This window comes from Euprymna scolopes, chromosome 11, assembly GCF_053919585.1.
Source record: "Euprymna scolopes isolate OS-2025 chromosome 11, ASM5391958v1, whole genome shotgun sequence".
NCBI classification, from domain to species: Eukaryota; Metazoa; Mollusca; class Cephalopoda; order Sepiida; family Sepiolidae; genus Euprymna; species Euprymna scolopes.
The window spans coordinates 54,394,016-54,421,843 of NC_136492.1; the positions used below are offsets into that span (position 1 = coordinate 54,394,016).

General features: G+C 31.2%; 1 protein-coding gene across 7 annotated transcripts in view; it reads left to right on the forward strand.

The window, feature by feature from the left end:
• Positions 1-27,828, forward strand: part of LOC145287853 (protocadherin Fat 3-like) — a 1,926,363-nt gene that overhangs the window by 736,299 nt on the left and 1,162,236 nt on the right. For all 7 annotated transcript variants that reach the window (XM_080135727.1, XM_080135730.1, XM_080135731.1 and 4 more), the window contains exon 3: positions 20,907-20,969. In XM_080135727.1, coding sequence (XP_079991853.1) covers positions 20,907-20,969 — 63 coding nt within the window. The remainder of the gene's footprint in view (positions 1-20,906; positions 20,970-27,828) is intronic.

Below are 27,828 nucleotides of genomic sequence, written 5' to 3' on the forward strand. Positions count from 1 at the left end.
TATTTTTTTAAGCATTCAAGTCATTCTTAAGATTATTCAATTCATCCTGAAGTTCATTCATTCATTCTAAGTCATTTACTTTTTATTTATTTCAGTCATTTCAGCCTATTTTTCGGTCATTTTAGTTTATCTTTAAGAATTTTATGTCAATCCTACATTCACGCATTCATTACTTTACAGGAGAGCACGCAACTAATGGCTATAGGTCTTGTTTCTTAACATATAACTCTCCCTCTGATATATCGTCATTCCTCCATTTTCTCGCCCCTCTCCTTTATTCTTTCTCTCTCTCCCTCTATCCAGAAAGTTTTGCAGAAAATTTACCCTACAGCTCAATACTCTAAGATGAATATACAGTCAGCTATACGTCTCTCGTTCATATAGTCAAATACTATATTTAGGCTATGGGCCCAAAGGTCAAAATCCCTCTAGATTTTGGATTCTGTGACCTCGGTTGGGTGTGGAAGAAAAAATTGTGTCAAATGAATGTCAATAGACTCCTGGATATTATATTTTCTCACAAGCACAAATGTTGCGCATTAATGAGATCGGCGGCCATATATAAAGATGGCTGACAATCATTCAAATAGAACATGATGACTTGCTTAAACACTAGTAGCACCCAAACCGATAAACATACGGACATCTAGTTTAGCACATTTTATTCCCAATTTAATTCTTCATCATTTAATATAGAAATATGGCACTTAATATATTTATTATGCTTCAAAATAGGGAATATTTTTTTAAAAAAAAGCTTTTTTTTTTCAGACATTTTATTTGATACTGCTTCAATCTTTTTTGTGTATAACTAAAAAATATGTTTTGTTACATTTTGATATTTCTCATGTAGAGACACTAATATTCTACCAATATTGCTAGTCATACAAATTTATTGCTATATTTTGTGTGTAGCAAGATCATTTTAACCTTAGGTAGAGCTGCGATTTTGTATCATTTTTCATACTGGTTCATACGCATCAACTTGGTAAAAATATACAATGTTTGTCAATTTTCATTCAAAAGAAATTTAACCTATATTTCTTGGAGTATTTTTATTTCTTGAATCTATGAATAATAACACGGGTTTAAAGGAAAAAAAGATTTTTTTTAAAAGTTAAACAAAAACAAACATGTTAGTAAATAAGATCATATATGCTTTTATTTAAAACTGATCACTGCTTATGCCACTTTATCATCATCATCATCATCGCCACCATCAGTGTCATCATCATCATCATCATCATCATGTCCAATATTTCTACTAATTTTATAACAAGAATCTCTTGCACACTTGCACATATCTGTGCATGGGACCCTGTTTTGTAGATATGTACAAATGTTGACATCTTTACACTGACTTCTTTTACATTTGGCAGAGCAGTTAATTAAATCCATTAAACTGTCTGGAGCAGGAAGAAGATTCATCCAATGGATTACTAAATCTCCATTTTCTATCTTCCATCTATGACAATCAGGGGATGGTATATCGGGATTTGCATGGAGGCTTCTTTTATAGAAACCTGAAAAAAAGAAAGAAATGAACATTAATATTGAATCATTTTTATCTTTTCTAATAAGCAAATAGCAATGAAACTTCATATACTTAATTCTTACATATAATTGGAAAGTTAAGATTATTCATAAAACATACCTGCTGATAGCTCGCTTGATGTGCTCACTCAGGGAATCTTGATTTGGAGGCATTGTGATTTCTAATTTTCTTTGGAATCTAAACATGTTGTATCTGGCTTCATTAACACTTGTGAAAGGTTTTTTGCCATACAACCTGCAAACATTTCCAATGATTTTGCTGTGTCTGGTTTGACATAAAATTCGTTACCAATATCAATGAATGCGTAACAAAACTCATTCTCTCTCAGTAATAAACTAAGTGTTTTCTTTTTGTCCTTTCCGTAAAACGAACTGACACTATCACATCCGGTAAAACAATGTAGACCAATCAAGGCTTGGCTGATGGAATCTCCAATGCTGTCTTTTATTATCCTGATGTCTATTGTTCGAAATTTTGTTCCTCTTCCTGCGTGGAAGTATAAATGCACTGGAATGAGATTTTGTAAAACAACTTCAATTACAAACACATTAGTATCAGGACTCATAATGATTATGTCTGTACTTGTGCTGGCTGCAAAGGAAGCATGCAAATAAATCCGTGTATCAGCTTCTTGTGAGCTACAAAGCTTTCTCTCTTCTAATGCTCTCCGTTGAGAATTTCTTCATACTGAGTTTCTGGGAATGCTTGCGACAAGGATGTCATTAAATCTTTCACTTTTTCTGCCTTTTCGTCAGGAATGCTTTCTAAATAGGTTGTCAGGCGTATATGCTATATTGCTTCAGCCACTAATTTATGGGATCTAACTACTCTGTTGTAGTGTCTACCTGTAAAAACTCTACAGCAACAACTTCTGATTCTATTAGAATATCTTGAAGCCCGGCATCGCGAAAACGCTTTCCCAAGCAACCAAGAAAGGACATTGCTCTATTAAAAGCATCAAGCCGAATCACTAATCTCTTCATGAAATATGGATTTCGCCATCTAATCAACTGCGCCTTTGAATAGATTGCTTGATCCATTAAAATAGCGAGAGACTAACTTGAGTTGATCTGCAATGTCAATGGGTCTTTTTGTAGAATTGTAAGGGTTGTATCCATTTCTGTGTGACTAACATCAATTACAGGTAAATAACCTATGATCGATTTTGATGGAACCTCCTTTTTGCACAGGAGTTGATTAAATCCAGTTCAAGATGGTAATATATTTTCACTGCCGAATTTTGAAATATAGTATGCTCTATCAAGTTTTAGATAATTTTACAGAGAAAATGATCCGAATGAAGTAAAACATGTTCAGCAAATGGTAGTGGGCCTTCCTTCCTTCCTTCATTCCTTCCTCCAGTGTATGTAGCTAAATTTACTTCTAGTGGTTCCAATGTTCTTTTCCGTGTTCTCTTGAGTCCTTCTACTGCAATGATAGACACATATGGTTTGACTGATATATCATTTTGTATAATTATCCCATTTGTTGGGTGCGTTGTTCCATGTTCAGATAAAGTTTCCTGACTAAAATCATTATTGTCCTCGACCAAAGTTGTTAGAATACCTGCCTGGATGATGGATGGAATAGAATTTTCTCCACGATTGACTTCAAGTTTAGCAAGTGTTGTATCATGGTTCAAAACAACCGAATGAGAAACACAATTTCCCAAACCATTTAATGAACCAATCACTTGGGCAGATCCAGACAGATGGCGTACAGCCATACCAAGTGATAAATGTTTTGGCATTAATTTATGTCCGTTAGAAGCCAAATATATATCTTCTACAATAGACAAAATCTTTCTCTGGACAGATATGTTCACTATTTTTTTTCTATGGACAAATCTTCAGATGCCCCAACTATCCATACAAGAAAGTTAAAATATGAGGTACCATCTTTTCAGCCTCCTGAAAATTTAATGTTTCTGCAGTTGGTGGCCATAACGAAGGAGGTTTTACTTTTCTAATGTTTCTCAGATCCATAGCAGTTATGTACAAGTTAGATAGAGGATTTGGATCTGAGTGTACATGCCTTGTTTGCTGGTTTGTGTCATTTTCTGACGAGTCTGTTTCACTTGTAGTTGTGGTACGTATTTCCTCATGGAGTACTGTTTTTTTCCTCTGCAAGAGAAGACACTGTAATGTCATTTACATACACGATGTCACCTTGTGATCTCATTTTAGGAGTGATGAAGCATAGTTGAGGGAATTTTTTAATTAACCTTTGTTTTAAATATCCCGTTTTATATAAATCCACATAAACTCCATGCGTTTCTTTAATCTGTTTGACAAACAAGTCTTTCAATTTTTTAAGTCTCATGATTTCCTTGTTTTCAATAATTCGTGTTTGGACTAATTTGGCAAAGACGTCAAATGCTTTAGCATATCAAGTTTGCTCAGCCTGTTCGGTTTTAGTTGGTTTGGTTAAATATCGAGTGAAGTCACCGTAACAGGAGTTATGCTATTTCACTTCGATTGCCACCCAATCTGCGTTTCTTATTTGCATGAGGAGTGATTCATTTTTATTTTCTTCTGCAGCTCGTTTTAAATCAGCAGTTTCTATTGTCGAACATCTTACAAGTTTTTCCCTGTTTCTTTTACCAGATCCTTTGCACACTATAGTTTTTACTTTTTTGCATAGTATACAGACATCTAGCAAAATATGCTTTGATCTAGCTGGTAAAGATGGTCGATCAAAATTGGAACGAAGAACACGTCTTTTTTTTAGCTGGTGGTTCATCTTTTTCAGCAGTAGTTGCACCAATGTTTTCTTGAGATGGGGACCCTGTAAAAATAAATATATTCATGAGTTTAATATGCATTTGAAATAACAAAGTATATGGAAAAATTCAAATAAAAAATGTCCAATCATTACTTCATAAATCCAGACAATTTCATTAAAAGTTTAATATATTTTTGTATAGCCCAAAACGAAAACTGCGAAATAGTAACAGCCTTTGGCTAAGAGCAAAGTATAGCATTTGTTCTGTTAATAAGGTAATCTTTTCTGTTCCAAGTCTTTGAAGGAGAAATCTTTCTACACTGAGGCAATTTTAATTTTTGTTTCAATCCAGGGTGCCTTTTTTATGAACTCAATTTTACCCACATTAAAACCCGATCTTGTATGGAGACAACTAAATAGAAATAAACTCTAGTTTTTTTTTTGTTTTCTTTACAAGTGAAATTTTCCAAAACAGATCACAACTTTTATGTACATTTTCAATTGTTTGTTTGAAACAGAAGATATTAATATAAATTAACACCCTCGTCTAAATCCCCCACCCCAAAAAAAGATTGTACGTTTTTAAGCGATTATAGTGAAGATTCAGAAAAAAACTTGGCAGTAAAAAAAAATAGAATTAAATTAAGTAAATATATTTTAAAATTATTCAGAGGTGTTGACCTTTTTCTCTATTGGAGATAAATTCTGTACATCTTTTTTAGCCAATTACGTGTGATTTTATAATCTTGCCACTCAGACTTAGGATTAATGCTAAATAAAATTAACAACAGCCTCTAGGAAATGGAGGATGATTTTTCATTAAATTTATATACGAAATGTTACTCTAAATCCATTTTTTCCTACCATCAAGTTTTTCATGGTGTTCAGCTCGCACGCGCTTGTCTAAAGGAGTAGAGGGGGTATAAGAAAAAAAATCATCTCTTTTAAAATGTGTATTAATAAAATTCAAAATTATTAAAAACTTAAACTTACCTTAGAAAACGTTATCAGTTTTCTTTTCTAGTTCTTTTCTTAATTCTTTCAATTTTCTGGTAATCCGTGAAACGTGCATAACAAGTTTGGTGAAACCCAACATAGGAGGTATTGCCGTGAAATCACAGCTTAAGTCGAAGTTTTTCGCAATTTCTGCTTGTGGTCCATGTAAAACTCTCCATTTTTTTAACATACTCTAAAAAGCGCGTCCATGTCTTCACTGAAAAAGATCTAACATTCCATGTTTTAGTCGGAAATATGCACATAATGCACTCGTGTTTGTCTTTGTTTACAAAAATTTCTTCTTCACTGGAGGCAGCCATATTGAAGTTTTGACACATGATACGATGATTGTGATTGGTTGATTGTAAGGAGTAAATAAAATAAGTATTCTGATTAGCTACATTTTTGGACGAGGATAACTTAAGAGTTAGCATTTTTTTTATGCATTAAAATTATTTATTAATGCATTAATAAATGATTAATCTTGCTTGTGAATTTTTTTCCATGTTTCTTATGATTTTATACATATTATATCCAAAAATCATGCCCACCCTTTTTACATCTCATTAAAAGTAAGAATTCTCAAACTGGACCAACGGCCTAATTCAGTCGTATTACTTTTCGGATTAACTTATATTTTTATGCAGTGGAATTTTATCAGTTATTAACACACTCTGTATATAACACTAACAACATTAGTCATAGCATTGGTTATAATTAGAGATCTTTCTACATATATATCCATCTACATATATTCCACCTCCATCTCAGTATATCTGGGTTTTTTTTATTATTTCTCTCTCTCTCTTCCTCTTTCTTTTCTCCTCTCTCTCTCTCTCTCTCTCCCTCTGCATCGTTATCTTTCTTTTTATCTTGGATTTTTCCTATCCTCCTTTCTCACACTGTATCCATTTATTAGTCTAGCTCTTTCTGACATTTCCTCGTGCTTTCTCTTACTCTATCTCTTATGTGCGCTCCTATCTCATTACGTTCTCTCTCTCTCTCACCTTTTCTCTCGTTTGCATTTTCTCTTTTTCTATCTCAATCTTCTCTAAATTCTATGTTCTCTCCGTCTTTTTCTGTAGTAGTCCTCTATCTTATTGGTGCTAGCCTCTCTCTCGTGCTCTTCGTTTTTTTTACTCTTATTTTCTTTCTTGTTGTCTTTTACCTTCGTTCTCTTGCTCCTCAAAATCTGTCCTTTCTTCTCTCACTCAAATCATCTCATTTGATCATGTAACAAAAAGTCATCAGATAAATAGAATAACTAAAAAGAAACAAAAAAACGAAGGCTACATGGACGATAAAAACATTGTGTTTTGTATCTTTTTTGTTGTTTTATCTTTTTTTATCTTTTTTATTTTTTTTATCTTTTTTATTTTTTATCTTTTTTTATCTTTTTTATTTTTTTTATCTTTTTTATTTTTTATCTTTTTTTATTTTTTTATCTTTTTTGCTGTTTTATCTTTTTTGCTGTTTTATCTTTTTTGTTGTTTTTTCTTTTTTGTTTTTTTCTTTTCTCTCTTGTTTAATCGTAGACATTTTTCGACAAATTGAACAAGAAGTTCGTCCAATTTTTTTTTTTTTTTGCCGCTGAACGACTGCGTCAGATTAGGTTTTCAGAAAAAGCGGAAACCGGAAGATCAAATGAGTTTGATAGATTTGGACGAGACATTCTTAAATCCGCGTCCAATAAAACAATTTGATTTCTGTTCGATGCGATTGTTGCTGGCCGATCAATGTGCTATTAGAGTGCTTATTAAGTAAGCAATTAATATTGTTTTGTTCTTTGAGGTTTTCTTTTATTTGTACGGAGTGAATTTTATTCAAATTACCTTTTATCAGATTTGGATGCAGAGGTTCATCTAATTGTTTACGTTCATAAGAAGTTAAAACCGATCTTACATTAAAACTTTAAAAAGTACAAAGAAGACGAAATAGACAATTGCGTGTATGAGGTAACTATGTGTATATATTTACAGGATCCAAACCTAAACCACCCAACCGATCTTTATCAGTGATAAAAAGCAATTGTTCGGCTTGAATGGCTTTATGTAAGCTACATTTAGTTTAGTTTGATGCAAAGTAGGCAAACATTGTGGTGGTACTTGGTGAAAATTTAAATATCTCAGATTTCTGAAAATTGTTTACAATGATAGCAATGATTATCAGACATCAATTAATAAATATTTCGCAAACCTCAACTTCTCTGGAATAGTTTAATGGTTTTAAGGAGAATAATATGAACAAAACATCTCAATTTACAAATCCATTTAACGATTTGCACTGAATTTAATCCATATTCACCAGCTTATAATATAGATTCCTTGCATTTCACTTAAAACTCTTAAATTTAATATGATGGATATTTATCAATATTAAAATAAGGATTTTAGACTTAGGGTTTTGTATAAGTATCTTATTTTACTCTTTGTAAGTGGACATAAAAAGGTTAAACTGTCCTGTTCGCGAGATTAATTTTACTTGACTAAGTAAAAATACTGTTATTTTCTCGTGTATACATATATATATATATATACTTATTTAAAATTTTTGTGTGTATTTATTGTCATATTTAACAAAAAAAAAATTCTGTTTATTTATAGAATTTATACAGAAAATACAAATTGGTTATATATGGGTCGTGGAATTGCATTCATCTGCAAAAGATCCAGCTAATTTGTATATTCTTTTAAACATTCATTTTAATTAATTCCCCATTAGTGTTTTTTCCGTTTTCTTATGGGAAGAACATCTTTAATTTAATATTACGTGTAATTATATTCATGCAGATATTCTACATGATTTACACTTGCGTAATATTTGCCTAAATAATAAACACAACCTTTATTCTCTACATGTATGTATGTATATATATATATATATATATATATATAATGTTAAAAAAATTGCTTACCAAACTTCTGAATGTTTTTGGTTTACAGACAGGAAAATTAATACATAGGGTAATCGAAGACCCGCGAAATTTTATATTTGTGGTTTATCCGGGGAAAATCAAAGCAAAAGTGTATAAATTAAAACAAATGGAATTTGCCATGTGAATTTCGCGCGACAGCATTACGAATATGGATGCGTAACGTAATAGCTATTGGTTCATGTTTTCATTCTTAGCCTTGCAGGAAACACGTCTTCATAGTTCAGGCATTAACGTCAAAAGAAAAAGTAAATCGTAAGCTAAACCTTTGGTTTTCGATTCGTTGTGGTGGCGCACGAGTCATTTTGTTAAAACTTTTAAAATCATTACTATATATTAGGTCCAATGTTATATAATAAATACGAAATCTGTTAGGGAGAGGTGTCCGGGTGATCAAAGAACACAATAACTCAATCCCAGGAAAGGTGACCTATAATAGTGTTATGGAGTTGTATCCGGGCGATCAAAAGAACACAATGGGGAATCCCGGGATTTAAAACGACCTATATCCATGACGTCACTCAGCCAGGAAAGCTAAACGATATCAAATGGTTCATACCAACACCAGCAGAAAGTACAATAAACAAAAGCAAGCGAAAATAAGGTAAACAGGTTAATCAACAGGAACTATGACCCAGAGAGTTGCAGAACAATAAAACAAGCTGGCAAGAGAAAGGTCAACAGGTCAAAATGATATAAATAAATAAAAGAGCAGAGATAAAACAGAGGCTGACAGACACAAAGCGAAAATACAGGTTGACACAGTTCTGCGACCCACCCCCGTCCTTAACCTCCACCGCGATGATGATAGTTATCACTGTTATTTTTGAAGTGTAAATTGTAAATAAACAAATCTGTATTAAAAACAATAAAGTATTCATTTTAAAACGAAATAACATTTCGTTTATACAACCGAGGCGATCATAGCCATTCATATATGTAACAAATTTGCATTAATCAAGATATATTTAATCGTGTTTTCCGATCGAGAAATGCTGGATTTTGGCAGATTTTGATCTGCAGACTTGAAACTTGATATATAGAGGGTTTGCCTGTATGGAGTTCGATTTAGTTTTTAATCGTTGAAAAAATATGCTAAGAGATCAAAATTTTGAAAAGTTGGAACTTGGCAGACGTAAGTCAACTGAATGTGTTATTTCTACGCATGCGAAAGTATACATTTTCCAATGTTATATTTAGTTTTTTTATGAATTAGAACACATTACAGATGGTAACGACTATGGCTGGAGAGCTGTAATTAGTTGAGATTCTAACTGATGGCATCCCCGTCATTTTTTTTTCTTTGCTTTTAATATCTGCAAAATTTAAAATATATTTAAGCGTATTTTCCGACCGGCCAACGCCAGCCAGCTTGCTAGAGTAGATATAAAGTTACCCTGTGTGTGTAACTCTTCAAAATTATTAATTTTTCGTCTACAGATTTGAAACCTGAGATATAAGGAAAATGGATCGATTTGCTTGTGATGCCAATAAGAAAATGATTTTAAAATCTAATGTGATAGACTGACTAGGCTTTGCAAAGAATGGCGGGAATAATGCATGATTTATTATAAATAACAGAAGAAAAAAGGAAAGAATTATATGAAGTGAGAATGTAATAAAAACAAAAGTGTTTTTTTTTTCTAAAAGTGCGAAATCATGGATTAGAAGAATATCTACGAGAGAGAATGAAGAATTTTAATCGAAAAGGAATAGCAAAATGAACGCATCAAATCTCCAAGATACAAAATTAGATAATTTGTAGGTAAAATGAAGGAAAAGTTAAATTAGAGGAAATAACAGGAGAAATAAACGAATAAAAAATATATATAAAAAAGTGAAGTTTGAAAGGATGAGGAATGAAGAATCCAACTGAATAAAACTAAAATAAAAAAGGATAGAGCAATTGGGTAATAAAGAAAAAATGAAAGGTTATCGAGAAAAATGTCTAACGTGATCGATTATCCATAAGAGATTAGATGAGTAAATAATGAATGGATCGAGAGAGAGAGAGAGAGAGAGAGAGAGAGAGAGAAAGAGGGTGGACAAGATGGGAAAGCGCGTAAGACAAAAAAAACTTACAACAAACATTGTTGTTTCTGTACAAGAGAAGAAATGAAAAGAAAAACGATTTTTTTTCGTGGCTTTTATCTGACGATTTAATCGTCCATTAAGCGAAATTTCTTGTCAGAAAATTAAGTCGATCAAAGACAACTGAGTTGGTAGACAAAAAAAACCCCAAAATTTTTCAAGCTAATTGCTTTATTTTGTCTTTGTCACCTTTTCTCTGCATCTGTTTCTCCGTCTCTCTCGCCCACCAGGTCTCTCTCGCCCTCTCGTGTATATATATATATATATATATATATATATATATATATATATATATATATATATATATATATATATATATTAGAGAGGAATTTAAAACTTTTGTAAGGTAATGTTCATGATAGGTAGTTATCGTAGCGAGCCGTCGGCTAAAACAGCCACGGAAATACGCAAGAAATAATAATGGAAGTGAGAGAAGAGCCAGCAAGAGAGAGGAAATGGAAACTATTTAAGATAGTGTTGACGCCGCGATAAGTAAGGGATCGCAGTAAATGTAAATAGCAGAAAAATCACGTTTAAACGAAAAAGTACGTAGTTGATTTCCTTAATAAAGGTCCGGTTTGTTTTGTCGGCAAAATATAAGAAGAAAAAAAAACGCAGCAATTTACAGAGATGGGAAAAATCAGTATCATTACGACGTCATATTTACACGGTAGATTAGCATTCGTTCATGATGTGAATATCATTAATCCGGAATATAAGAATGGTCAGAGCTAAGCACATCAGAATAGCTTGAATCGGGTCAGAGAGACATTATTATTTGTGATTCACAAAAATGGAAATATTATATTATGGGTATGCATGCAATAACCAGTAAATAGCGGTGCAAGCACAATATAGTAGGAAGTTTTAGTGTTGCTTGCCGGATGCAATGTAGCATTTTATTATCACGAGTAAATGTGTCAGAAACTGTGGTTGTAATTTCCATAAGTTCGTGTCTATCCAGGTAGATGATTTAATTTGTATAAGGCATCTGCTGTTGCAAATCTACGATACTTTGGTCCAGAGGGGAATTTCTGCAGTCTTTCTATAATATTGGAGATATGAAGAGGAACACGACTGCATAAAAGAATTGGATTAGGTAACTAAGTAAGTATAGAAAAGAATTAAAATGGCCGATAGTCGATAATAATTGTATGTATAAACAGAGTAAATCAAAAAGATGTAACATATGTTTACTTGAAGCATACCACATAGTGAATTCTATAGAGGAAATTTTAAACAAAAACTTAGACGTTATACAAAACTTTTGTCATAGAAATAAATTCCTGTTATAACACTTATAAGCTGATTAAAATACATTTTAAAATATTACAGTATGTTTAGGGTGAGATGCAAGTTGGTTGCTTGTTTTAGTTTTACGGCATATCAACCCTTTGCAGGTTATTTAATGCCGAATCCAAAGATTCGGAAGAAAAAATCTTTTAATAAAATATATTTGTTGTTTTCAAGTCGGTTTCTATTTAAGCCATAGTTGGGACCCTAACAGGTACTACCACTCCGGGTCAGAGTTGACCTGGGAGCAATGGCCGTTAAAGGGTAGCTCCACACTCCCCAAAGCCCGCAAGCTGGGGCCTCACCACTGGATATGGTTTAAGGTCATATCCAGGACCTGAGATGCAAGTACGGAAAGAGAATGTTAAATTCAATACTAAGATTTTATAATGGCGCAATGAATAAATTAAGTCACAACTTAACATATAGAAAATAAAATAAGTATAACCTATATATATATATATATATATATATATATATATATATAGTTTAAATTTTAAAAATCGTTGTTTTTTTTTTTGTAATAAAATTACACCTTGAGTAATAAGATTAGAATGGAAAAATCTAACATTAAGTAACTGTCCGACATGGGGAAACACATTCAGAATGAATCGAAATAAATCTAATCAAAATGTAAAGTTATAGAAAATTAAATGAGAAATTGAACTGATATTGCCATAAACAGATCATGTATGAATTCTAAGTTTAGTAGTAAACGTAGGTGATTCATAAATACTAAAGTCAAAATATTAAAATATAAATGTATGGAATTTCGAAAAATTGGTAAAGTGATAAAAATTGACAATAGAGTTATCTCCCTTAGAACGTAAAGTTGTTACGAATGATAATAAAGGAAGATATAAGGATTATGATAGATAATAAGAATTATAAAAAAATAAATGCAAAATATTGAAATAACCAGTATAAGATTAAGATAAATTTTAATTAATTCTATTAAAATTAACCCTTTAATTACAGTTCCTTAAGAAATAAAATGTTAAGCAAAAAGTAATAAGCTAGATCATAAAATGTAAACAAAGTTGATACGGAACTACCGTAGTTTGAGGAGTAAATAGTGAAACATATCAGTGGAAACTAGGATTTGAAGGTATAGTTTCGTATTTTTGAAATAAGTCAATTAAATTAATAAATTGGGGAAGAAAAATTATTACTAAAATAAAAAAAATACAGAAAATTAAATTGTTTAAATATATAATTGGGCGACATATCGTTTAACAGTAGAAATACGAAGATGGGGCGATTATTAAATTCTAAGGCTATCAGAAAATTAAAAAACAAAAAAGAAAATATAAGAGAGTAGAGGTAGGTTTAACTGCTTGTTCTTTTAAAATAGAGATTATGAATGTATTAATATATGTAAAAATAGTGTAAATAACCGTTTGAAACATAACTGTTTTGATATATTATTGAATTACATAATATTTAAAATAGTCCGAATGGCTATGAAACAGTTGTCACGCATATGAAAATACACAATACGATGTTCTCATTTTACATTTTGTTGTCTTCATTTTTGCGAAAAGATTATATGTGTGTTTTGGGATACATTTAAAATATGGAGAGCAGATAATACAGTGGATGTGTTATCGGCAGCTCCAGTAACTCTCGCTTCTCCTTTTTTGCCCCTCAGTCCTCATTCAATGAGTGATTTTTCTGACAAAGGGTGAAGAAAAAGCTGCTTAAAGGTCGGTAGTACTTGGTGACCAGTAGTCTTAGATGTCGGAAATTTTTCTGTCTCTTGTCTTTTTCTCTCTTACTTTCCCTCTCTGTACTGCTCTAACCAAGTATGCCGACCTATTCCACAAATCCCAAAACCTCAACATGAAATATCTCCAGAATAAAACCGCCCCCTTAAGTAAACACTTCATCAAATCTCCACACTTACGTAATGTATTTGTAATAACCCTTATCCCTGAGTGGCTTCCGGGCCTTGATAAGTGGTGATCACGGTGTAAAAAAAAAAACAATGAAGTGTCCAATGATAAAACATGGGGGCTAATTACAAATTATTTTTAAAAAATTAAAATTTATACACTACACATATCACATGTAAAAGGTTTTCACTTTCATGAATAGACTTTTATTGTTTTGAATAATTTTCTTACAACCCATTAAAAATCTATTGCGTCTCAGGAAATGTGGATTGAACTGTGTAATGTATATTTTTTTTTTAAATAAACAAAAATAAATATATAATATATCGGTTACAAGCACGCCATATGTTTTCGATTATGAAGTGTGGGGATATTGTACTTAGTGGCCTTTCAAATTGTAAAGTCGAATTGTGCACCTGCGTTAGTCAAAAACAATTGTAATGTGTTTATTCTTCCTGAATAACAAAACTCCGCGTGTGTATATGTTTGTGTATATATATATATATATATATGTGTGTGTATATATATATATATATGTGTGTATATATATATATGTGTGTGTATATATATATATATATATATGTGTGTATATATATATATATATGTGTATATATATATATATGTGTATATATATATATATGTGTGTATATATATATATATGTGTGTATATATATATATGTGTATATATATATATATATGTGTGTATATATATATATATATATGTGTGTATATATATATATATGTGTGTGTATATATATATATATATATATATATATATATATATATATATATATATATGTATATGTTACCAGTTTAATAAATTAATTTGCCGGATAGAACAGTTTTGCGTCAATTTTATTACGAAGATAAATATATATTTCTACTACACATCAGCTGGCCATACTCAACCCTGTCCCCATTAATTTCTCTTGATACAGATTATTTGATAAAAAAGAACTGTTTTTTATTGAATTTTGAGTTATATCTAGAAATACATTTTTAAAAGGATCAGTGCACGTACAGGAACATCATTAATATGTATGTGCTCAGTAAGACCCCAAACTTTTGAACGCACCGTTATGAATTATTGAATACGTTTCTAGGTAACCGGATGAGTTACGTGAACCCATTATTATTACGATTTATGGAAATATATATATATATATATATATAACAAAGTGTGGAGGAGCTCTATATTTCATAAACATCAAATCTTCAATGTTGTCCGAAGCACTAATTGACCAAATTTAATCTCTCTACATAGTAAGATACCTCCACGCTTTGCAACTGTTGTTAGTGAATGGTTTAACACCGAATTTCTTGGAATATTGATGGGTCGTCACGGTTCTCACGAATGGATAGCAGAAGTCTTGACTTGACGCATCCGACTATTTGTCTGGGTTGGCTTAAAAGGTAAGTCTACTCAACCAAACCAAGAAATCTATAAGGCCGAGTACGTTAAGTTATGACTACCATTTTGCAAGAGTTTCATGTGAAATCAGTTTACGCGATTCTTGTGCCGAATGAAGGCGTCTATATAAAATTTTGAATATAAGTTTATGCATTAGACTTTCTTGACATATTCATTCATCGTACAAAATGTATATTTTAAAATAGTTACTTTTCAATCGCCCTATATATATAACGTGGCTTTACTTAGTGTTTTCTTTAACGAAGTTGATCCTAGTTTGTATATAGATGGGCGACAATGTGAACGTCAATTACTGTACAATCCTGGACTCTTTATTTTGTTCTGTGATCTAAGCGTTTATATACTAGCCGGTGATGGCCGGTTTTTATATTATTATTTAGTTCCTTTTCAACTTTCTCTTTGTTTCTCTCTCTCATCTTTTCTTTTTAATCTTGAATTCTCTTCTCTAGTCGATAGTCTTTTCCCTTATTCCTCCACTTTTTCCTCTCTTCCTTTGCTCTCACTCATACTTAGTCTCTTTGCTACGTCTGTGTCTCTTTTTTCAACTCTAATCCCTCGTATTTTATAATTCCATGAATTCCGTGCAGAATGAATGACCTGTGTGCATGCTAATCTGAAAGACATGCATTGCAACAAAACCAAATTCGAACGCGCTTATCTGCTTTAATTTTCAAAATGACTAATGTACGTTCATTTTGCACCAGAACGCCAACTCTGCTGCGTTTAATTACAAATTCAGAACGTACACAGGTGGCAAAAAGAAAGTCCGTACTTGTAATTTTTTTAAAAACTGCAAATTTAAGCTAACTTTTATATAACTGTTTAAACAAATTATGCCTCATTTGATTGGCCTTTTATTCTTCTATAATTTTACTGGTTCATATTTGACTTTTAATTGAAATATTCTAGTGTTCACGTCAATTAAAAAAAATAACTTCAAATTGAGGAGGCAAAAAAAAAGTCCGCACAATGGAAATTTTTTTATTTAAATGAAACTTTAGGACATTAATGCAACACAAATACAACAGAAACACTTTCTTTAAAAAAATAAATTATGTAATAGAATTTTATCGTTATCGTTATCTTAGAATTTTGAAAATACATTTGCAGCTAAAAAGTCATTGAGACTTGCGTGTGATTCTAATGTCTAACATCCTACAAGCTACTGTCTAAGTAAGGTATGCGCTGCGTATTCCGTTTTTCCCTAACGAATAACATATTTACAATTTGCGTAGGAACATATAATCACGGAAAACCTTATTACTTTCTTAATCACATACAATCGATCAGTTTGTTATAGTAAACAGTATAGTATTAAATTAGTATTATATAGTATTATAGTATTACATAATAGTATTAAAAAATCCGTTGCCAAGGTCGTTAGAAAAATGGTTGGATCATTCTACCGCTTCAATAGATATCTTACTACCGACGCAATCCTATACCTCTCAAAGAGTCAAGTAGGATGGAGTACTGTTGCCAAATCTGTGTAGGAACTGTTCGGAGCAACCTATCCTTTCTAACAGACTTCAAAGCCTATCCTACCTTAACGATTTTTTTTAAATATGTCATATCGACACACAAAATAAAGCTATTATGTGAAATTAATTTTTAAACTTAACTGTAGGTTCTCTACGGCGCAATGTAGATTGCAATGTCTTGTTCTATCGTTACTATTAATGCAAGTGTTCGACTGATCTCCAATATGTGTTCTCTCTTCGCCAATCTTTCACAGAAAACACTCGCCTAGTATTAATCATTATGAATCGTTGCTTAAACATAAACGTGGATTCATTGAACAAAGCGCCTTTCCGAGAACTGCCCGCCTGTGGAACTCTGTACAATATTGTCGACTTTAAATTCAACCTGAACAACTAAATTATTTAATTATATCAAATTTCCACCAAAACCAATTACTACGGTTCCCACATTAAACCTTATCCTTGAGTGACCTCCGGATCCTGATATGTCGTTATACCTTGGTAAAAAAACGAAGTGACAGTAGAGTTTCAGTTTCATATATCGAATATAATCAAAAGTTTCAAAATCATTTTCTAGTTTCACAAGATTACAAAGTTACCACATCATTTAATAAGCGATATCTAAAATGTTGTCTCTTCTCAACCAGATAAAACATTGATAAGAAATTTATGGCTGCCAAGAAGTATAAACCGAAGACAACAACTATACTTGTTCTGATATATTCCAAATGAACGTTCACGATACACCCTTTAATAAATGATATATACACAGGTGTGTTTGCATCTAGGGTGCTATTGCGTGTATGTCTTTATGCACAAACATATCTACATTTATATGTATTTACATCTAAGCCGAAGACGCAATTGTCTATGACAAGCCCCCGAACACCATTGAGGATCCAGCTCTGGTTGATTCCATTTGTTTAGCCATGACACCTGCTGTGTATTAGGGATAATATCTTGTTATTTTCAACGCATAACGTGCTCAGCTTATATACTTCCACAACAGATACGGGGATACCTCTTTTGTTCTGTCAATATACGCGCTATAGCGTTAGCTTCTTGACGTCAACATTTTTAATCTCCGTTGAAAAATTCTGATGTGTTTTCTAGTGGAACCATACCACGAAAAGGAAAATTATAAGAAAAAGAAATTCTTTTAAGAAGACGTTACATTGTCAAAACTCAGTTGATTTTAAATCTTTAAAATATTTATTATAGAAAATATCTGCATTGTTTTTTTTTTGTTTTTTACTTATAAATTTCAAAATACACACCGTTTACACACACATGCACACACACGCACGCACATGTATGTATAAGGCGCTCTTTGCGCGAGTTCGTTTTATTTAAACTCTGGAAGAGCTGGGTGATTATTTCGAAAGTTCAGACAAATGTATTCTGTGATTGCGAGTAGGTTTTATATCGACACACACGAAAAAAATATATCAACTTAATTTTTAAACGCAATAGTAGGTTCTCTACAGTGCAATGTAGAGTACAATGTATTGTGACTGTCACTGCTGGGAGGTAGATAAAAAGTTCTCTCCCCCGACTACCGGAGGTAATCAATCGATTTGTTTGAAAGATTGTCGATTTCATCGGTTTTGATGACAATAAAAGTATGGGGAGGGTGGAATATGCTTTAATTCTTAACCAGTTTCGCGCAATATTAGGTCTCTCTGCAAATATTAAGTCTCTCTGCAAATATTAAGTCTCTCTGCAAATCACTATCATTCTGATTGAACTCTATTTTCAATCTATAAAAAATGTTTGAAAACACACTTTAATGTAAAAAAATAAAGACAAAATCCGAAATTAGATCATTTATGTACGCGTTTGTTTTATTCTTTTTACATCTGCAACTGTGGGTTTACTAGTATTAATGTTTTGTTATACTCATGAAATTTATAATAAACGATTCTAATATGATAAATGAAGTAAATAAAAGTATCATATTGTTAAAAATCTTGGCGAGGGAGCTTTAGAATAGTTCATGATAAACTAATTGGAATATCAAATCAGGATGTAATAGCTATAATTTGAAAGGAAAACTGCGAAGGTGAGAGATATGGTACGGAAGCAAAAGTAATTTACGGCGTTTAGTATTTGAAATATAGTTGAAATATAGTTGAAATATAATTGAAATATAGTGGAAATATAGTTGAAATATAGTTGAAATATATTTGAAATATAGTGGAAATATATTTGAAATATAGTGGAAATATATTTGAAATATAGTTGAAATATATTTGAAATATAGTTGAAATATATTTGAAATATAGTTGAAATATATTTGAAATATAGTGGAAATATATTTGAAATATAGTGGAAATATAGTGGAAATATATTTGAAACATACAGGGTGGTAAAAAAGTCAGGTAACATTTTAAAGAAAAACGATATTAGCAATACATGTATATTTAAGTACCATACATTGAAATATAAAATTAAACAAACATGAAATATGTTTTTTGTTAATTGTCGTCCATTTATCTCTATCAATCGCTGGAAGCGATTAACCACTGATTGTGTAACACGTGTAATCATGTCAGCTGATATCCGCGCAATCTCCTCTTCAATAAATAACTTTAAAGACGCTATTGTATCAGGCTTCTTGCCATAAACGCTATCCTTTACATAGCCCCAAAGCCAGAAATCAGGAGGGGTAAGATCCGGAGATCTGGCTGGCCATTCAACTGGGCCACGGCGACCAATCCATCGTTGATTTTTCTACATTTAACATGTTACCTGACTTTTTGACCACCCTGTAGTTGAAATATATTTGAAATATAGTTGAAATATATTTGAAATATAGTTGAAATATATTTGAAATATAGTTGAAATATATTTGAAATATATTTGAAATATGGTTGAAATATAGTTGAAATATATTTGAAATATAGTTGAAATATAGTTGAAATATAGTTGAAATATATTTGAAATATATTTGAAATATAGTTGAAATATAGTGGAAATATAGTTGAAATATATTTGAAATATAGTTGAAATATAGTTGAAATATAGTGGAAATATACTGGAAATATATTTGAAATATATTTGAAATATAGTGGAAATATAGTTGAAATATAGTGGAAATATAGTTGAAATATAGTTGGAATATAGTGGAAATATAGTGGAAATATAGTTGAAATATATTTGAAATATATTTGAAATATATTTGAAATATAGTGGAAATATATTTGAAATATAGTGGAAATATAGTGGAAATATACTGGAAATATATTTGAAATATAGTGGAAATATAGTTGAAATATATTTGAAATATAGTGGAAATATATTTGAAATATAGTGGAAATATAGTTGAAATATATTTGAAATATATTTGAAATATAGTTGAAATATATTTGAAATATATTTGAAATATAGTTGAAATATATTTGAAATATAGTTGAAATATAGTTGAAATATAGTTGAAATATATTTGAAATATATTTGAAATATAGTTGAAATATATATGAAATATAGTTGAAATATAGTGGAAATATACTGGAAATATATTTGAAATATAGTGGAAATATAGTGAAGATGGTTGTTCCAAAGATTTGTAACTTTGCGAATTGTTTGCAAGTGACGACTGATTAGAATAATTAAATGAACTTTTTTTTCTAACAACACAATTTAAAATCAGTTTATGTGGTTAAAAGGGAAAACAACGAAAAAACTTGTTGGCTAACTTGGCTTTAATATAATAATATTTTCAATTTTTTTAATGAAGGATTGAGTCTTTTATTGATATTGTCGGAGACTACAGTATTAGCAAATTTAGTTTCAATTCAGTTAGGTTTATTAAATTCATTCTCGAATTGAATAATTATTCGGACAAGTTCTCACAATTATACGTGAAACTACAGATTTTCTTTAGTTAATTTCATCAATACAAGTTTATACTTGCTGTTTGAGCAATCCGGTAGAGTATCTTATGTAATTTTGGAATACCCAACTTCTACAACTTACGAAAAATATATCTTAAATTTCGTGGACCAAATCGCCACGTATTATCTTCATAAAGAGAGTAAATAGCTACAAAAAACATTCGACATTTTATTTTTAAGCAAAAATGTTTGGAACTAAGGCCGAATACTGTTTTTCTATCTACTTTTTTACAGATTGTAAAAAAAAAGTTCACTTTGTTTAAGAATATTTTTAGATTTATCATTTAATTGTGTTAGTTTTAACATCTTTAAATTTAGAAAACACATTTGCAGTTCATAAAACCATTCAGACTTGCGTACGGTTCTAATCTAGGTTTTAATATTATACAAGCTTACAAAAGTGTGTTAAGCGTATCCCCCCCGTTCCTTAATCAATTAGATGTTTACAATTTGCGTACAAACAGACAATCGCCAAAAACTTTAAAACATTTTATCGTTATATTATTGATGCATTGATTATGTTTCACATTGAAACTTACAATTATGACTTTGTTTTGATTCTTTCATGTGTCCTATTAAAATATTCTATATGTTACCGTTTTCTTTAACAGATGCTTGCCTACCAATGCAAGGATATGAAATATACTTTATGTTTCCAGAGGATGCTAAAGTTGGTAAGTAGAACCTTTCTTTTTATTGTGAATCGCGTCTGATTGTTCGTGATCAGCCTACTGGATATCATAACGGACGACAAAAGCTGCTACGCCGAGTCAACATCCGTGTATAAATTCGCAGGAAATGACAATGTGCATCGATCATTAACGCATCCAATAAATTGTTAACAATACCCCCCCCCCCCGATTTCAGCGAACGGTGACATAACTGTATGGGAGTCAAGAAAGGAGTAGATCCTCCTCTCTAGACTCAGTATTAAATGTTATACATACGTTCCTGATTCAAGAGAAACAGCCAATATGGTGTGCAATTTTTCAAGCACCATACACAGTGAAACAGATTAGATTAGCGTATCGATTTTTCTCTGTGCGATTAAGAAAATACTACCATATTAGTACCATGAAAGGCACTTCTAATGTCCGTTTTGGAGACTGTTTATTTATACAATAGCCACAATAGCCACAAAAAGCTAGAATGGTCCGAAGAATAGTGATCATTTTACGTTAAATCCATGTACGGAACAAAACCCACACACTAAATTTTAAAAAAATAGTTGAAATATATTTGGAATATAGTGGAAATATATTTGGAATATAGTGGAAATATATTTGAAATATAGTGGAAATATAGTTGAAATATAGTGGAAATATATTTGGAATATAGTGGAAATATAGTGGAAATATAGTGGAAATATAGTTGAAATATATTTGAAATATAGTTGAAATATATTTGAAATATAGTTGAAATATATTTGAAATATAGTTGAAATATATTTGAAATATATTGGAAATATATTTGAAATATAGTAGAAATATATTATGAATATAGTGGAAATATATTTGGAATATAGTGGAAATATAGTGGAAATATAGTTGAAATATATTTGAAATATATTTGAAATATAGTTGAAATATATTTGAAATATATTGGAAATATATTTGAAATATAGTTGAAATATATTTGGAATATAGTGGAAATATATTTGGAATATAGTGGAAATATAGTTGAAATATAGTGGAAATATATTTGGAATATATTTGGAATATAGTTGAAATATAGTGGAAATATAGTTGAAATATATTTGAAATATAGTTGAAATATAGTTGAAATATAGTGGAAATATATTTGGAATATAGTGGAAATATATTTGAAATATATTTGAAATATATTTGAAATATAGTGAAGATGGTTGTTTCAAAGATTTGTAACTTTGCAAATTATTTGCAAGTGACGACTAATTAGAACAATTAAATGAACTAATTTAAAAAAAAAAAATAATTTTGTTCTTTTCGTCATACAAATTTAAACGATTTGATTTTCATTATCGAAAAGAAAAAATGTTCTTACATTAATGAAAATGATGTTTCTACGCTAATACATAAAAAAATGAGATACTCATCTGTATCGAAAATGATTCGTAAAATGACGAAAACGTATTATGGGAATTCGTTCTATTTAAGTACATATCGCATCCTATATGTCCGTGCGTGTAGACAGCGTACAACCGCCATCCTCCAACCCATCTGCACCCTGCAGCATGAACGTCTTTGTCCGACTGCTTTGTCCAGTATCGATGTTTTCGTTAGTGAAGACATCCTGCAAAGAGGAGAAGCAGCTCCGGGATACGGCGTCCATCGCAGACCTCACCCGCCTTTTGAAAATCATCGATCGAAATCGAATTGTTGATTGCGTTCGTATCCAAAAGAGGTCTGAGGCGGAGTGAATATTTACAATGATCAAAACAGTCGCTGGTGTTCATCAGATGCCTGCTTTGTATATCTAGTCAATTTCTGTGATCACTTCGAAAGACTAACTTATTACTTGTGTGAGTAAGTATTCTATTCTATCCCAGTGTGGACTGTTAAGACGACACACGGTGTTCAAGTTGTATCAGAGTCGTAATAATTACTTTCGTTTATACTTTTAGTAGCAGATATAATTTCTTTCGAATCCCTAACGAAAAAATATAGTTATGCGTTTCGTTACCATACATGGTTTGGTTATTCAGCGTGCTATGTCAGTCTATTCGGATCCACATACATCGTGCTGATTAGTTTTATTGACGACCTCTTCATAGCATTTCTGTGAAAGCCTAATTTAAAACAAACAATCGGGATAATTAAATGCTGTATATAAGGTAGGTTTTCCTAAATGAGAATTCTTGATTTTCACATATATCGCTTACATCTACCTGTTCCCTTGACTTATTTAGGAAAATAGCATTTATGTGATCATTAAGAAAGTTTAACCAACTATTTGTACAAATGCGTATATACCCTATTCCGATACGTGTTAAACTTGGCCGTAGGAATATTTTTTACTGATACTTTTGTGTGAGATATAACCATGTTAGTGATGATAATAAAATGTATCGATATCCATTTCATTACCATACATCTCCAGATCCACAGCCCATAATACTTATAAAGGATATTGGTAAAGTTCACGTGGTCTCATTTGTGAGTGTAAAAACATGCGTTTATGCTTTAACTACACAAATCCTCCTACTCGTTGTTTCGGTTCAAAGCTCTTGTTCGAGCTAGCAATAAAGCAAAAATCGCAAGTCCAATTTAGGAGGTGCATTACAAGTAATATTTGTTTACCTAAGTAGAACAGCGTACTTGCAAAATGAGAGTAATCTATTGCGAACAATTCCAAAACACCAGTCTAAACTGACACAACAGATCATCTGTTCCCGAGAACTCTTGAAAACAAACACATCGTCTCAAAAGTCTAATTGATATTCCTCCTTACCCGAAAGGACGTTTCTTAACCTCACCGAGAAATCTTCCATCTGTGGACGGTTTTAGTTCATTTGCATTGTGATATGATAGGAAATACCAGTTACTTTACTGACTTTATGATTTTCCATACCAAGAAATATGGATCAAGCATGTTCCAAAAATCATATGCTAATCCATTCAAAATATAGTTGTGAGATATAAACAATTATCTACTTGAGTAAAATGCGTTGTTATAAAAGAAAGAGGTATATTTGAAATGGTCATCAGTTAGAAAAATAATTTCCAAATCAAAAGTTGCAATGTTCTTCTGTCCACAAGGCTTTATAGAAAAACAAGCTGCATGTACCCGGCCGTAGCCAGTCGAAACATATTTCTGGTGAGGGAAATCAATCACATACTATTAAGGATACACCGAATATCCTTAATTGCTACGAAAAGTGACCACATGTTGAATTTAAAGAAGCATAAAACATCCATCGTGGTTTATAAAAATCAAACGCGAAGTAAGGTCTATGGCTTAAACGGTATGTAAATCACTTAGCTGACATAAATAGGTTTACTTCCGCTGGTAAACACAACTTTTCTCAGCTATTATTAATTAAAATAAAATATTTATAAATCAAAAAAAAAATTACTTAAAATAATATGTTTGAATAGAACAATAAAAACGACTCTATTAAAACAAACACCGGGCTATTTATAAATATAGAGTTTCTTCAATGTAATATGCAAATGGTGGTATTCATTGAATGTAAATTTCATTTGAATATATAGTATCTATAAAAATTATTATGAAATGAATTTATAAAGTCCATTTCCGGCATGAAAATTGATTTTTAAACAGTGTACTGTTTTTTACATATTAATTAAATCGTGAACAAACAAGCAGAAAAGTATACTTTATTATAATACAAGATTCACCCTAACGAGTACGCCCGGTGGTCCAAAAATAGTAATAATTATTAAGATACAAACGTCAATGCAAAGTTGGTATGCATGTGCCTGTTGCTAAGAACCCAGCGTAAAGTGTTAGTTTTCAAGCACAAATGTTAGCAATGTTTATCGCATTTGTATTTCTGTACTGCAATAATTTCTCAGTGACGTTACAAATAGTCAGTAGGCGATCATGAATGAGTATCCAAGATTGGTAAACGTATGAATACACGTTCATGTGATTTAACCATCTATATAATATTTTGTTTGTTTCTCCCTTAGTTAGTCCGAGCGTTACGCCCTGAAAAATCCTAAATGCAATTTTGTGAAGGCCAAACTGCTTCAATATAATTTTCGCCATTTCGCCTTTAAAAAGGGCAATCTGATAACTCCGCGTGAGAGTAATTTCCCTTATTAATTCATCTCATTTGACTCACTTCTATATTAAAAATCCAATGGGCAGTATTTTCATAGGAATATTAATAAACTCATATTTGCTGCATATTAGTGGGTTTTCTGTTCAAAAAGTTTTGGGGGGCTACCAAGAAAATAGATTTTATGAAGACATATTTGTTTATTCAATATATTTCTCATTCCATGGAATTTCCACAGGTCTTACTAGTTATTGATAAGGTCTACTAGACACACATCTGGTCTATTTCGCAAAGAATTCATGGAAAGCTGAAATATAATAATTTAGAGATGAATTTTATTGTTTTCCTAAGAGAGAGAGGGAGACAGATAGACAGAAAATATATTACATATTGCTCCTTGTTTTCAATTTTCTTTTCTTTGCGTTTTTCTGTGTATAGATATCAAATATCCACACGCAATTTAAGAAAATTTAGACAATAGATCTTTGTAAAATTCTAACCGTGTATTTAAGCGTAATTGTTTGTGTCTATCTTGCACTTGGTTAACCGGGTATATTCAAGAGATAGTTTTTGAAATTTTTCCCATGGCCCCGGTCTTCCCTTATAATTGTCTTTTATGATGAAGATCTTCTAATATGCCGTGCATCAGATATTCCTATTTAGTTTTAATCTCTGTTTAAGCTGAACTATAAGTGTGTATATTTGCAAAGACTTACTTCAGTTAAAGTTGCTACAATCTCTCCGTTGTCTTATAAAAGAATATTAGTTAAAACAGCTCTGTTTTCTAGATACGTTGGAATTGCACAATAATAGTGAGTGGTGTATTACTTATTTTCCCGCATTTCTGTTGGATATATATTCTCAGGACTTGCAGCTACAACAGATACTCATTTTCTACAGATGGCTCAGTGAAGTTATACATAAAAACAATCGATTGTGTTACATTGTCTTGCAGCAGAACCTTAAACTAAACTTTGTTACAGAATCTTCACTTGCAATTGCTGCCATGATGTACACGTATATATACATATATATCTATATACACACACATGTATATGTACACACACATATATATACACATACACACATGTATATATATGCATATATATACACACACAAACACATATATATGCGTATATATATACACATACGTATATATATACATATATATATACACACACACGTATATATATACATATATATACACACACGTCTATATATACATATTTATAGACACACTTATATATACATATATATACACACACTTATATATACATATATCTACACACACGTGTATATATCTACACACACGTGTATATATATACACACAAACACGTATATACATATATATACACACACGTATATATGCATGTATATGCACACATGTATATATATACATACACGTGTGTATATATACATACACGTGTATATATATATACATACACGTGTATATATATACATACACGTGTATATATATACATACACGTGTATATATACATATATACACACACGTATATATATACATATATACACACACGTATAGATATATACATGTATATACACACAGGTATATATATATACATATATATACATATTTATATACAGACACGTATAGATATATACATATTTATACACACACACACATATATATACGTATATATACACATATATATGAATACACAGACGTATATATATACACACACTAGTATATATACATATCTCTGCACAAATATATATATGCACATATATATGTGTATGTGTGTGTGTGATATAAGGCGAGTCCATTAGTTTCCATTCTTGATATTCTAATGATTTGTGAAACTTAAGTATAAATATACTTATGATATGCCACCTGCTATCTCTTATCTATAATGTAAATCTCAAATCTTATCAAATCCACCTGTGATGCTTGATTGATCCATTTTACTGAAACGTATTAATCAGAAAATCTAATGCACTTTGATGTGGGTTGAAGTACGCAAATTCTTTCGCCGTCATAATTGTCGCACCTGGTTTTCTTTGGTGGAAGTAACCAAACTAAACATTACATTACTTCGGTGATAAGACGAGAACAAATGCTTCGACATGCGATGCAAATATAGATGAGTATCATCACGACGGTTTCAAATATTTAATTCAACAGGTTTTATTTCATAAAAACGGTAGATAAAATCAGATGTTATTCTAAGAAATGCGATGCGATTACTGTTGTAACACATTATTCAGAGTATACACGTCCTATTCCAATAAATCTAGTGTAATATTCGTTACATATAATTATAATTCCCCCCAAAAAAAACACCCGGCGTTGTCCGGCACTAAAATACGAATAAATATTATACTTTAATTCATACAGAAACTGAGACACGTGCATACAAGTATTATGCTTTATTTTAACAGTTAACATTTTGTAAATTAAAACAAAATACTCGAGCTGAGATCGAAACCAAAACGTAAAGACTGTGAGTTAAGTACGATAACCGCTTGGCGAGATTGACACGATCGTTAAAACATGTTTTCAAACCTACTTGTTCTTAACAAAGGAAAGTTGACATGTGAACGATTCAGACATGCGCCTTCGTGAAAGTTTACAAACATAAAAATCCGATGATGTCCTCAGCTAAATATTTTTCAATTTGTACCCCTTAGCAGCCCGTTTGTCCGGGCGAAAAAACGCTTACAGCGTTTTCTACATGTCTGAATCCCCTATATACAAAATTTTAATTATTTAGATCACCCATTCGTTGAGTATATCGGTTGAGAAGTGTCCTCACAGACATTCTCACTTTTATGGATATTTAAATTGT